This window comes from Balaenoptera acutorostrata, chromosome 19 (genome assembly GCF_949987535.1).
Source record: "Balaenoptera acutorostrata chromosome 19, mBalAcu1.1, whole genome shotgun sequence".
Taxonomy (NCBI): domain Eukaryota; kingdom Metazoa; phylum Chordata; class Mammalia; order Artiodactyla; family Balaenopteridae; genus Balaenoptera; species Balaenoptera acutorostrata.
Genome location: NC_080082.1, coordinates 7639296 through 7653961, shown reverse-complemented (window position 1 = coordinate 7653961; position 14666 = coordinate 7639296). Strand labels below are relative to the sequence as shown.

At 45.0% G+C, this 14666-nt stretch overlaps 1 protein-coding gene across 2 annotated transcripts; it reads right to left on the bottom strand.

Moving 5' to 3' along the window:
* Positions 1-185: 185 nt before the first annotated feature.
* C19H16orf46 (chromosome 19 C16orf46 homolog) lies at positions 186-14186 on the bottom strand. 2 transcript variants are annotated; one of them, XM_007182595.3, is made up of 3 exons: positions 13957-14186; positions 7918-8886; positions 186-209 (listed from the first exon to the last, which is right to left on the bottom strand). In XM_007182595.3, the coding sequence occupies exons 1-3, from the start codon at positions 14164-14166 to the stop codon at positions 186-188; spliced, it is 1203 nt and encodes a 400-aa protein (XP_007182657.2). In that variant the 5' UTR covers positions 14167-14186. The 2 variants fall into 2 exon arrangements, with proteins under 2 accessions (XP_007182657.2, XP_007182656.2); XM_007182594.2 differs by lacking the exon at positions 186-209 and having other exon boundaries at positions 7861-8886.
* Positions 14187-14666: the final 480 nt, after the last annotated feature.

Genomic DNA, 14666 nt, shown 5'->3' with positions numbered 1-14666 from the left:
TATTATGTGTCAATAAGACCTTGTTCCAAGTTTGGCATCTTCTTATTGCTTCTGCTTGCAGCTTTTTACTCTTTGCTTTCTGGTGATCTAGTGCTTTTTCCATGTCCTAGGTGAAATATTTGGTTTTATGATTGCATCTCAAACATTGTTGCTGCTTAGGACTGAATTTGAAACTGATCCCTCTCCTACTTTATCTTCCTTTTCCTGTGCTGTAATGAGAAATTTAGTGACTTCAGAAAACATAGAGCTCGTGCTGCAATAAAAATTTGGCAGGAGTCAATGCATCTGAATTAACATCACAAAAGGATATCTAACCTTAAAATGCTCTTCAAAGACTTTTCCCTATTTAAAAAGTGAGCCTTCAAAAATTAAGATTTCTATAGTATGCTTTTTGAGAAACCATTCAAACTTTGGCAAACTATGCTTTAGGAGCTGTTTATATTGTCTTAGTTCAGTTTGTGGTAATAGTTTTTGTTTAGCTATATTTGAGAGTCTAGTACTTATTAATGAATTGTAAGCTGGTATCAGTTTTTTTTTCTTTTTCTTTTGGTAAGATGTGGTGTATTTTAAAACCATTTAAATCCCATTTCTCTAATGAGATGTCTGTCTAAGGAGTAAGCCTTCAGATTTCAAGTTCTCTCATTAGCTGCCATAATGGTATCTCCCTGACATCCCATTTTCCTGGAATTACATTAGAAAAGTCAGTCATGAGGATTTGGGTGAACAGCCACGAAACTAAGCCTTTGCAGAGTCATGAACAGTATCAGGACCAGTGGTTTTTATCTCAAATTAGTTAGATTTCTACTTTTCTTCAGAGCACATACAGAGGTTAAAGCGAATGAAATTGCTGAGAGTTCTTTCACATTTACAGACTTAGTGAATAGTCCTAACCCTCCTGTGGTGCTGGAAATAAGACTAGTTTTATGCTGTGTTTTCAAGTTAGCAGTTTTCAAGTTTTAATAAGCGAGAAATTGTTTCATTTTAAAAGATACATAGGGAAGAAAGGCTTGTAGTTTGAGCCAAATGGGAGAAGAAAGCCATTTTCATATGTGTGTGTGTGTATATATATATATGTGTGTGTGTGTATATATGTGTATATATATATACACACACACACACATATACATGAAGTATAGATTTTCCAGCGGTTACTGAGGAGGGTCATACATAGTGTTGGCTGCCTCTCAATATTCACAGTGATTTAGCACAAGCAGTGAAGTTGAGGAGAGTACTGGTTAAAAAAGTAGAGAATTCTGAATGATGCCATTAAATGCAAATACATCAACTTAACATCTTAGAATTTTCTTGAAAACTTTGCCAAAACAATAATGCACATTCTCCTAAAAGAAGGATAAGAGAATGCCAACAGCTCTTCCTGGCGCTGGCTAAATGAGCCCTACTGTTACTCTGAGAGAGACGGTCTCAGGGAAAAGCAGGCCCGGAGTCGCTTCCTTCAGGAGGGAAACCGGGCAGGTGCCCCCAGAAGGCCCTGAAGGACCAGGACAAAACTGAGAGCACCTGTGCTTTCCAGGATGAAGCAGGCAGGACATCTCCCACATTTCCTTTGCCTCTGTGCCAGGGCTTCTGCTTGCTCTGTAAGTAAAGCTGTCAGGGAAGCAGCAAACAGAGGCATTCTAGATAACTAATTCTAGGATTCTAGATAACTAATTCCCTAAAGCACTGGTCCTCACCTGGGCCGGTTTTGCCTTAGTGGCACTTGGCAGTGTCTGAAGGCATTCTTGACTGTCACAACTGGCAGGAGACTATTGGCATCTAGTGGGTAGAGGCCAGAAATGCTGCTCAATATCCCTCTATGCACAAAACAGCCCCACCACAAAGAATTATCCAGCTCCTAAATGCCAGCAGTGAAGGTTGAAAAGTCCTGCCCGAGGCATAGGGCCAGTTGGTGGAGTGGAATTTTAAGCATTGCTGTGGATGCAATATCAGCTGAGCCATTGGAACATTAAAGAAGTATGTGTGTTCACAAAAATAAACTCAAAATGGATTAGAGACCTAAATGTAAGACCGGACACTACAAAACTCTTAGAGGAAAACATAGGAAGAACACTCTGACATAAATCATAGCAAGATCTTTTTTGATCCACCTCCTAGAGTAATGGAAATAAAAACAAAAATAAACAAATGGGACCTAACGAAACTTAAAAGCTTTTGCAAAGCAAAGGAAACTACAATCAAGACGAAAAGACAACCCTCAGAATGGGAGAAAATATTTGCAAACGAATCAACGGACAAAGGATTAATCTCCAAAATACATACACACAGCTCATGCAGCTCAATATTAAAAAAACAAACAACCCAATCCAAAAATGGGCAGAAGACCTAAATAGACATGTCTCCAAAGAGGACATACAGATGGTCAAGAAGCACATGAAAAGCTGCTCAACATCACTAATTATTAGAAAAATGCAAATCAAAACTACAGTGAGGTATCATCTCACATCAGTTAGAATGGGCATCATTAGAAAATCTGCAAACAATAAATGCTGGAGAGGGTGTGGAGAAAAGGGAACCCTCTTGCACTGTTGGTGGGAATGTAAATTGATACAGCCACTATGGAGAACAGTATGGAGGTTCCTTAAAAAACTAAAAATAGAATTACCATATGACCCAGCAATCCCACTACTGGGCATATACCCAGAGAAAACCATAATTCAAAAAGACACATGCACCCCAATGTTCACTGCAGCACTATTTACAATAGCCAGGTCATGGAAGCAACCTAAATGCCCATCGACAGATGAATGGATAAAGAAGATATGGTACATATATACAATGGACTATTACTCAACCATAAAAAGGAACGAAACTGGGTCGTTTGTAGAGACATGGATGGATCTAGAGACAGTCATACAGAGTGAAGTAAGTCAGAAAGAGAAAAACAAATATCATATATTAATGCATATATGTGGAACCTAGAAAAATGATACAGATGAACCGGTTTGCAGGGCAGAAATAGAGACAGATGTAGAGAACAAACGTATGGACACCAAGGGGGGAAAGTGGTGGGGGGCGGGTGGTGGTGGTGGGATGAATTGGGAGATTGGGATTGACATGTATACACTAATATGTATAAAATAGATAACTAATAAGAACCTGCTGTATAAAAAATAAAATAAAATTCAAAACTTCCAAAAAAAAAAAGTATGTGTGTTCCGAACGTACAATACCCAGAATGACGCTGATGTAAACTGTGGGCTCTAAGTGATCATGACATGTTGGCGTAGGTTCATCATTTGTAACAAATGTCCACACCCTGGGGATGCTGATCCTGGGGGAGGCTGTGCATCTGTCGGGGGGGACAGGGGGCATATGGGTAATCTCTGTACCTTCCTCTCAATTTTGCTATGAACTTCAAACTGCTCTAAAAAATTGTCTTAAAAAAAAAAAGTACGTGCGTTGTTTATAAAGAATGTGTTAGTAAAATTGAATTCTCATAGTCTTACGTAAAAAAAATTTTTTTTCTTAATCTCTTTAGGATTTTTACTATAAACAACTTTTGAAATGTACAAATTGAAATTCATTTAGATTTTTTTTAAATTTCACACTACAAAAGCCAGCATCCAGAGGAAATCTGATCGCAAATCTGTGACAAAAAGAACTGTTCACATTTTGAGTGTCTGGTAATGTTTACAGGCAAGTTAACTGCACTAAAATGACAGAATTAGGAAGGACCCTAGGTATTAATCCCCTCATTTTATAGAGCAGAGTCAACAATGTCCAGGGGCAAAGCTGGGCTATTAAAAATAAAAAGTCTAGTTCTCAGCTCCTAGGAAAAAGGATGATGGTGCTAGTTTTACTTATTGCACTGGAGTTATCCTAAGACTGTATTCAGGAAGATATACAATAGCTTTGTTCTGGGAGATTAAACTTGAAAAGTAAATTTTTTTGCTGTAACACCTCAAAGTGACACAAAATCAGTATGAGAGGCATGGTATAAATCTGCAGAGCAATGGTGTTTAGACTGGTGCAGTGGAAATTCAAGCAAAACAGGATGAGGAAAAGGGCCAGGGAATGAAGATGGCCCATGGATTAACAGGAGTCCCAAGCAAGGACCCTGAGTCGACAAGTTAGGAAACTGAGTTCTAAGGACTTTTAAAGAGTGAAGACCCATCAGACTCCAAATGACAACTGGCCGTGCCCACAGGATTTCTAGATGATTTTGAACAGCCAGGCATTCATTAAAGGGAAATGATCCAGCTATCTGTATTTGATCTGATCACCACGTTCAGGAAAACCACAGATCAAACCTCTATTTGATTTGTTTTACATACATTACCTCCTCATCTTCACCACATCCTATGTCAAATTGTTCCCATCTTACAGGAAGGAATGACATTCTGAAGCCTTCCTTCCTGACTTATGTGATACTTTCCACCCAGTGCCCCAGCTGTTCCCTCACCTTGGAGATAAGTTGGCACCTTCAGATGCCTGAGGTGCACACCAGGCCTGACTAAACACAAGCTCTCTGTTGATTGGATTCTCCTTGGGTCACAGGAGAAAATGATCCCTGACCCTCATGAATTTGCTCAGGATAAAAAGAGATAATACCCAGAAGAGGCTTTGAACTCTTAGAACAGTGCCTTGCCAATTCAAGTGGAATTATTGTATCGTGTGACCGGCTAGTGGAGCTTGGGTCAGAGTTTAGCCTGGGCATCAAGGGCACAGCACTGAATCTCTCCTGGCTCCAGTGCCCCAGTTAGCCTGGCAGACAGTGGGAGAGTGTTGCCCGTGGTACCAGGGACCACCCTCGTCTGCCCTCAATCACAGCCACAGGAGCCCGTTTCTTCCCCAGCTGACTTTTCCGTAGCCCCTAAACTGCAGCACTAAGGCTGCACTGGACCCAAGCCCAGACACCCAAAAAGTCCCAGATGCGAGGACTCCATCTGTGCAGCTCGCCTGCTTGGCCAGCTGGGGGAGCCCTCAGGGAGATGGGCCGGGGCTCCAGCACTTCGGGAGAGGTCGAAAGCAAATTTGATTCTGGGTTCAAGTCATTTTATAGCATGGTCCTGGAAGTACAGGTAAATTTCACAATAGGGGTCGAAAGCAAATTTGATTCTGGGTTCAAGTCATTTTATAGCATGGTCCTGGAAGTACAGGTAAATTTCACAATAGGGGTTGAAAGCAAATTTGATTCTGGGTTCAAGTCATTTTATAGCATGGTCCTGGAAGTACAGGTAAATTTCACAATAGGGGGCAAAGTCCAGAATAAAAAGACCATAAAAATTAGGGAAAGTCTCCCTGAGTAGCCAAAGCCCTACATACTTGTCCAAATGTTGCCGGGTCTTATTCTGACTTAGGCTTCCCCTTGGCCTTGTTCCTCGTCTCTCCGTCAGATCTATTCTCTATCTTTCTGAGGTTTCCAGCCCCTACGGCCCTGCCCTTGCCCAGGAGCATCCCCAGACCTCAGCCTGGCCTCACCCAGTAGTTGACCTCATGCCCTGCAGGAGCCCTCTGTCGGGTGCTGCCACAGTTCCACTCGGTGATTTTTTTAATTTCAAAAAAGAATAGGGGTTTGGAAAGCTTTACTAATGAGACAGCCAAACATAACAGAATGAGGGGTGAAACACAGAGCCCTCCATGCTTGGTTTGGGGAGGACTAGAGGAACCAAAACCTAACTGAGATCATCACCTGGAGGTAGGTAGAGGGCCATTGGCACTGAATTATAACATGCTTAACTCCTTAAAATGGCAGGATTTTTGTTAGTGACCTAGAACTCTAAGGGGGACTGCATTCTAGTCAACATTTAGCCTTTATCTAAACTTGAACATCAAAGACCAGTTTGGGATGTCCTGATTTAATCTGAATAGAAATTGGGACAAGGCCTAGAGTGACTATCCGCAGAGAAACAATTTAAACCACAGCTAACACAGATAAGATCCCAGAGGGCCTTTAACAGGTACTTGAATAATTACCTAAAGAAAAAGATGCCAAATGCAAAGCATTCTTATCTATTCACAGAGGGATCTTCTAGTCAACATTTCGTTGACCAAATTATTTGCTCAAAAAAGATACTACAAACCTTTAAATTTGGCCCTTCCTTTGTTCAAACTGGCTCTCCTCAATTCTAAATTATTATATGTTTACCCCCAAAGCTATAGAATTTATAACCCTTATCTCAACAAATGAGTTTTTCTTAAGAAAAAAACATTATGTTGTAACTTGGATCAGTTCAAATTGCCTCAAGATCTCAACAGGGAAGTACATCTGGGCTGAGCAGGTGGGCTTTGTCCCTCATACTGGTGGATACTTTTTCCCTCCCAATCAAACACTTTTGACTGCTTTACATAGTGATCTTATTCATTATTCTGCAGCTTATAAAGAGGGGCTTGAAAAACCACTGACTTAGGTGGGCAGGCTGCCAGAGCTGGAGGGTCCTCAAACAGTACTGGGTCCAAGACCTCCACTGTCCAGACACAGTGGGAAATCAGGGCCTCTTCTTGGGGATGAATCCAGATGGTTTCTTCATTCAGAGAAGAAAGAATGAGTAGAACCTGAAAACTGCTTCTAGACTGTAAAGTGTATGACCTCAAAAGGCAAAATACGCCTTTCAGTGACAGTTGTACTATAGTCACTCCTGCATTTCTGGTGTTTTGTAAAGACAAACCAACAAAACAAAACCAAAAAACCTAAACTTAAACAGACAAGACATCACAAAGACCAGTTATGGAAAGCAGATGTTTACAAATAGAGTCATATATTCTGTCTGCCCATCATTTAGGAGATGGAAAGCCTAGAGTTCAAGTACAACCTACCTTAAGCACATGCCAACTATGTAATTACAGAGCGGCTAAATGGTTATGCATATTACAAAATGGTTCTTCAGAGCATTTCTCTACATAGCATTGTCACTTCACATTTAAAATATAACTCATTTACAAAAGTTTAATTTATATACAACTTCAGGAAATACGCACTCGGGTAAAATGAGGGGAGAGGAAAGATGGAAGAAGGAAGAAAGTCACAGCCCCATTCCATACTTGTCTGTTTGGGGTTGTCGAGTTCCCAAATAGTAGTTATAAGGTAAGACTGGAGGAAGCATGTATGCTGACAATAATCACAGTGACATTTAAAAAAATAATAATTATTCTTAACCTGCCTCCCAAGATGAATTTTGTAGAATGGTAAGAAAAACTTCCCAGACACAAGAGACTAGCATGAGGCTATAATATAAGAAATCTGGGACATATAGGAAACAAGGGGTACCGTACATCCATGGATATAATATAAGGATACGCCACCTTGGACAGAGGATATTCACTTGGACACAGGCTGGAATTTTCTCTTATAACATTGTTTCTATTGAAGCAGATTTTTGTTGCAAGAGAAAATGGGGCAACAGACAGACATCTGCCAGGTTCAAAAGATCAAGAAACGATATGGTCTACACACGCCCAGTACCCTTGGCTTAAGGCACTGGGGTTGAGGGGGCAGAAGGAGCCCCTGCGGGTTGGCTCAGGGCTGGCATGGGGGCATCCCTGAGGGAGGCCCTTCAGATTCCCCACCATCCACTTGTCTTCCAGTGCAGAGATAAGTCAGGCAGAGGCTGAGACTGGCATTACCAGTTTGCGTTTTGTAAATGGCTAAGCAATAGTAGCAGGTAACACATAAATATCGGGGCTTTGAGAGCACATCAAAACCCATGCAATGAGGTTCAATTTCCCCTGATTATATTACAAAAAAGCACCAGGGGAGAGGGGGAGAGAAGAGTGGACGAGAAGACGAGGAGGAGGAGGAGGAGGAGGAGGAGGAGGAGGAGGAAGAGACTGGGGTTGGGGCAGGAGGGAGAGAGGGAAGAGAAGATGAACAACTTTCAGACGGTGCTTACTCCCAGGGAATTATACTGTGGCAACTCAGAGGAGTCTGTGAGTAGGAACGGCCATAACAACTCTGCTCACCGTGAGGGATGGCAAGAGAGGTCTTGACAACACTTTTGTCTCCAGCGTTTGGGGCCTGTTTGCCGGCTTGGCCGCTGTGAGAACGCGCTGTGGGGTTTTCACGGGAGGTCTCGGCTCCCTGGCTTTGAATTTGGCTTTGTAGTTCTGCGCTCCTTGTTTCTGCACAAGCTGCAAGGTGGCGAGATAGCGAACACTGCTGTGCTGGGGAGGGCACACCAGGTGTTTTTCAGGCAGGAGGGACCAGGGCAGGCAGCAGGGCTCGGGACCGGCCAGCAGGGATGTCCGGGCCACCGGGGTGGGGAAAGGCTGTGTTTCCTTCACCCTGTGGTGCTTGGCCAGCTCACTGGGTCTCTTTTCACCTGTCCCGTCAACTGTTTTCACTCCACATGCACAAGCCACACGCCCATCCTTCGCCGCGCTCGGCCCCTTCTCTTCCAGCTGCAAGAAAAAGTTCTGACTCTTCTTACCCGGCACATCCAAGCCATTTGCGGGTGAAGCCTTCAGGGCAGGTAGAACTAAAAGGGCCTTGGAAGTCAAGGAGTCTGCTACGGAGGCACTTCCGTCAGTGCCTCCGCTGGGGCTTCCGGGGTCCTTGCCCCTCACAGTCTCGGGAGTGGCCCAGTCTTCCAGGCACCAAATAAACTCGTTTATTTGCAGACTTTTTTTCTCTCCCTGACTGTAGGTGGGAAAGCAGATCTTGTTAACTTCCTGGTAGGCAGTGGTGGGGCCTGGGGGGGTGGCCAGAGTCAGGGAGAGGCTGCCTCCATCCTTCTCCGGCCCTGCCTCAGCCGGAGCTGAAGCCCCCGACTCCAACTTCCCCGCCTCCGACTGAAGCCTGGCCTCCAGGCTCCCTCGGGAGAGGCTGACACAGAGTAAGCAGCTGCTGGCACTTTCTCCCATCTTCGCCTTTTTAAGCTTCTTCCTGGGCCAGATGCAGGCAGTTGGAGAAATCCTTCCCCAGCCTCGGACCTGCAAATAAAACAGCGTGTTACTCTCAGCTGAGCTGCCTAGACTCCAGTTGCCCCTACTTTGGCCCCATTCCCATTTTGGCTGTCCTATTTGAATCAATATTTCTCTAAAAATTGACTTAAATGTTTTAGTTTTAACTTTTCATGCCTAGTTTAGCCTCATACTAAGCAATAGTATCTGTAAGAGTATTTTTAAAGACGAAAATACTAAGCGATAGTACCTATAAATGGCCACATTGATGTGCTGACTCTACATTTTTTTAGGTGTGCATTAAAGTAAATTCAGAATTATTCAAATGAAATCAAAACTGTTTGTTCTTGTCCCCCCTGCCAGGCTTTCTTGTACTGCAGGCTCTGTTTACCACACCCGGGAGACTGCTGCTCGGAGGGGCTGAAGGAAAGGCAGAGCAGCAGAGGCAGACGCTGGGTCAGCATGGCCCAGGCACCCCCATGCCTGCGGCCACACCCGGAGTCCCCCGGCTGACCCTGCCACAGAGGTCACAGGTAAACAGAGCTGTTAGATAAAAATACAAGACCGCATTCGGGATATACTTAAACAAATTAGGTTTACCGAAAGTCAAGTTCAGCTGGGCGTCTTGTGTTTTCATTTGCTGAATCCGGCAACCTTATATGTTTAAAAAAAAAGCAAAAATAGCTCCCACAATTTTACTATGTTCCAGGCACTGAGCTGAGGATCTCTTGGCATTCGTTCATTTAATCCTCCACAGGAGTGCTACAATTTAGGTCTTCTGATATCCAGGTTACAGAGGAGGAAACTGAGGCTCAAAATATCCTTACAGCCAACAAGTCCTGGCACATTCAGAAGGTCTGTGCATCCCCAGGCAGAGGACGAGGAGAGGCTGTGAGGAGAAGCCTTGTCTCCCGGGCCTGAAGATGGGGCCAGCCTCTGCTCCCCCTGCAGAAGAACATCCCTTTCCCATCATCCCCTCTTCACCCTCCACACCCTCTCACCTCACGTGTTCAGCTCCCCAAATTCCTGTTGGAAATTCATGTGTCAAGAAGCACCCCTTTTTATTTTATTTTTTTAATTTTTTAAAGGGAACTTTATTTTTATTTATTTATTTATTCATTTATGGCTGCGTTGGGTCTTCTTTGCTGCGCGGGTTTTCTTTAGTTGCAGCGAGCGGGGGCTACTGTTCATTGCGGTGGGTGGGTTTCTCATTGTGATGGATTCTCTTGTTGCGGAGCACAGGCTCTAGGCACGCGGGCTTCAGTAGTTGTGGCACGAGGACTCAATAGTTGTGGCTCATGGGGTCTAGAGCGCAGGCTCAGTAGTTGTGGCGCACAGGCTTAGTTGCTCCGTGGCAGGTGGGATCTTCCTGGATCAGGGCTCGAACCCGTGTCCCCTGCATTGGCAGGCGGATTCTTAACCACTGGGCCACCAGGGAAGCCTGCAGCATCACTTTTTTAAAAAGTCTAGTAAGTGCTATAGGAGTCCAATACTTTCTTATTCCACAGGCCTAGCTCTTCCCAAAGCCGTGCTGCTGAAGCCTTGAATATGTTCTCATCAAAAAAACCCATTTTCTTTAGCATAGTGAAGTCCCAGTTCTTGGACGGCTACAAGGCCGCTGCCCAGCACTGCACGCTGAGTCAGCTTGAGCACATCTTCCCCAGCTTCCCCCTCCCTCTGCCTCTGTTCCGGGAACCCCGTCACTTCATGAGCTGCAGGGTTGGCACTGCATCTTCAAGAGGACCATGCTGCATTGCCTCATACCTCACTGCTCTCGGCCCTGGCTCCCCAGGTGGTTTTCCAGCTTTTACAGAAAAGCAAGGGTCCCAGCCCATTTGCTAACAGGTCCTCAGGCTGACAGCCTCTCTCCAGATGGTGGCTTTGGTGGAGTGAGGCAAGTCGCTTGGTCCCCACCTCCAGCCAGGCAAGGGGATTTGTCTCCAGGCTGTGTGTGTGGAAGAGGCCAACTTTGGCTTAACGGGATGTTGAGTGAGGGGAGCCTAAAATGTGGAGCAACCCCTGAGCTTTTGTCTTTCTGAATCTATTAAACAGGCCCAACTGAGTCAGCGAAGGCTCCCCAGTTGCCTGACCCTAAGAGTCACCTGAGCTGCTTTTCAAAATCCAGATTCCCAAGGCCCATCCCAACCTACTAAGCCAGTACTCAGAGGAGGGGCTTCGGAAGGGTCAGGGAATTCCTGGGAAGGTAGATTTTTAAAAAGCACCCCAGGGACTTCCCAGGTGGTGCACTGGTTAAGAATCCTCCTACCAATGCAGGGGACGTGGGTTCGATCCCTGGTCCGGGAAGATCCCACATGCCGCCAAGCAGCTAAGCCCGTGTGCCACAACTACTGAGCCTGCGTGCCACAGCCACTGAAGTCCACGTGCCTAGAGCCTATGCTGCGCAACAAGAGAAGCCACCATGATGAGAAGCCCGCAGTGAAGAGTATCCCCCGCTCGCTGCAACTAGAGAAAGCCCGCGTGCAGCAACGAACACCCAACACAGCCAAAAATAAATCAATTAATTAAAAAATAAAATAAATACATCTTTTTAAAAAAATAAATAAATAAAATAAAAAGCACCCCACATGGGTGTTCCCTGGCAGTTCAGTGGTTAGGACTCGGCACTTTCACTGCAGAGGCCCAGGGTTCAATCCCTGGTCCAGAAACCAAGATCCAGCAAGCTGCAAGGTGCAGCCAAAAAAAAGGCACCCCACATGAGCCTTGGACCGAGGCTGATACAGAGGATCTACATCTCCGGGATGTTCAGATGGCCTGGCAGGGGATCCAAGTCCCAGGGCAGGGGGCAATGACACCTTGCCTTTTTGGTCCTTACAGGTGAGGTGTCACAGGTAAGCTGGGTATTTCCAAAAAGGTCTGGATGTCTGCCAGGACTTCGAGCCCAGCTGCAGTGCAAGGTGACTGTGCCTCCCTCCTGACTGTCCACAGAGCCGCCAAGTGGTGTGGGCGTCCCCAGGCTGCCACGGGGAGAAACAGCAGGGTAGTGATAGGAAAGGCTCCTGCACTGGGTCAGCCTGGGTCAACATTGTGCAGCCCTGAGGCATCCCATCATCTGCCTCCTGTGAGGTCCCTTGGCTCTGCAAGCATAAGAAACTCTCACGAATTGCTACCAGCAAAGTGTTCTCTGTCCTCCTCTAAATGCCGGCCCAGGGGTCCCTGGCACCAGCACAGAAAGGGTCAGGGGGCCATGAGCCATTGCAGGAAGGCAGCCTTTGCAGGGGGCGGGGACAGACCTCAGTCACCCCTCCTGAAGCAAGGCTGTCTGAGAGGTGGGGTAGGGCTGGGTGGGCAGGGGTCGGGGGCTGGGCAGAGAGAGCAAAGAGTAGCAGGCAGCAGGCAGGAGGAAATGGTGTGGCAGGATCGTACCAGACAGAGTGTGAACAGCAAACGTACTCTCAGCATGGGGCGTGGGGCAATTTTTCCAATTAAAAGAAAATTCTTTTCCAACAGCCCTTGGATGTATATTTCAAAGTAATTACCTGGAATAGTAAACTGAACCTTCTAAGCTTAGAAAGTTTTCCATGCTTAAATAGAACTCTCTACCACCTTGACTTACCTGACCTGGGGGTGTGTGTATAGGAGGTCATATATGCTTAACAAGGTGTGTGAGGGGGGGGGGGGGGCGCGTACAGTAGACAGAGCACCAGAGGAGGCTCTGAAGACACATTCTTGCAACTGTCAAGTGGACTTGGGTAGAGTCACTCTGCCTTATTTTGGCCTCAGTTTCCATATTTATAAAATAAACCAATTAGATCAAGGTTTCTCAACATTGGCACTACCAACATTGGGAGCTTTTTATGGGTTGCATGTTTGGGTACCCTCCCCCGGCAAATTTCTATGTTGAAACCCTAATCCCCAGTGTGATGGTATTTGGAGGTGGGTGTTTGGGAGGTATTAGGGTATTAGGTCATCTAGGTATTAGATGAGGTCAAGACGGCAGGGCCCTCGTGATGGGATTAATGCCCTTATCAGAAAAGGAGGGGACTTCCCTGGCGGTCCAGTGGTTAAGACTCCACACTTCCACTGCAGGGGGCAAGGGCTCGGTCCCTGGTTGGGGAACTAAAGATCCTGCATCCCGCGTGCTGCGTGGCACAGCCAAAAAATAAGAAAATAAAATGAAATAGGGCTCTCACCAAGAACCCAGCCGTGCTGGCACCCTGACCTCAGACCGAGAAATCAACGTCTGTTGCTTAAGCTACCCAGCCTATGGTATTCTATTACAGCAGCCCAAGCTAAGACAAGGCTGGATCATTTCTTTTTTTTTTGGCTTCGTGGCATGTGGGATCTTAGTTCCCCTACCAGGGATCGAACATGCACCCCCTGCAATAGAAGGACAGAGTCTTAACCACTAGACCGCAAGGGAAGTCCCAAGGCTGGACCATTTCTTGCGGTGGGAGCCACCCTGGGCATTGGAGCAGCACCCCTGGCCTCTACCCACTACATCCAGTAGCATCCCCTCTCCCTCCCCAGCAGGTGTGTCACTACCAAGTGAGAATCATTGGATTAGACCAAATTCCCTTACAGTTCTAAATTTAGAACTGTATTTCTATTACTGATTCTAAGAATAGTTTAAGAATCAACCCACAGGGTTCTGAGTAGAACCACCAGGATAAAAATCTCAGTTCTCTTGGGGAATTAAGTAGCTTGGGTTAAGTTAAGTAGCTTGGGTTCTGGAGTCCAGAAGAGCTGGGTTCAAGCCCTGCCTTGACCACTGCCTGGGTGATCTTTGACACATTTCACCTTTTGGGTGCTTTGGTATCCTTGTCCAAGAAGTGAGGCTGCCTCACATAATATTATGCCTCACGTAATACCTACCTCACAGAACTATTGAGAAGGTGAATGAATTGATGTATGTAAAGCATTCAGTACTGTGCTCGCCAATAGTGAGTGGCCATAAATACTCAATAAAAGGTACAGCTATTATCATCATTAACATTCTACCTCTGTTCCAAAAGGTTTCTATATTTCATCGTTTACACATTTTTTTTTTTTGGCAATAGTAACTATATTTGAAAATAGTAAAAGAAAAGGCTTGTGTCAAAACACTGACATGCAAGAGACCTAACTCAAGAAAATACTCACTGCTTCTTCCCATCCAGTTCCAATGACAAACTCTTTGGCTTCTTCATCTTGTTCAAGTGTAATGTCACTGATATTGAGAAGACAACAAACATGATTCTTTTCACTTCTTTCATCTGGACAAGTATAGATTAATTCAGTTTCTTCTGTGCTTTGAATTTCAGTATTTTCACTATTTTCTAATTCAGTCTTGTTTTTCGGACCGAGATCCATTACTGTGATGGTTGCTTAAAGTCTTTAACATCTTCTTCCTGTGGTTTGAAATCCAAATTGAACTTAGCATTTAATATTGTTTTTTTTTTTTTTTTTAAAAAAGGAATTCAACAACTCAGGTGAAATATCTTCAAGATACGTTCAGGAATAGACAGAAGAAATATTACAAAATCATCTGTTGCCAGCTATTGACATTGTAAAAGATAAGCCTAATTTTAAAGACTGATGGATTTAAAGACCAAAGTTGGAAGTGAAGAAAAGAGGGTAGAAAGATGTTACCACAGACTCTGTCTCTGGTGATGGAGTACCAAGTGCCCCTACAGAGTAGGAATGTAGAGTTAAGCATCCCTACCCTCCACTCCCAAAACATCCAAATGATACTATGCTAATATGAAGAGAACCACTGTGCTATGTGTGACTGATGCATCCCAGCCGCCTCCTCTGTCCTGTCCCAACAACCCTGGATGTCGGCTTGGGGATCCTTTGGCTTCTGAGGAAGC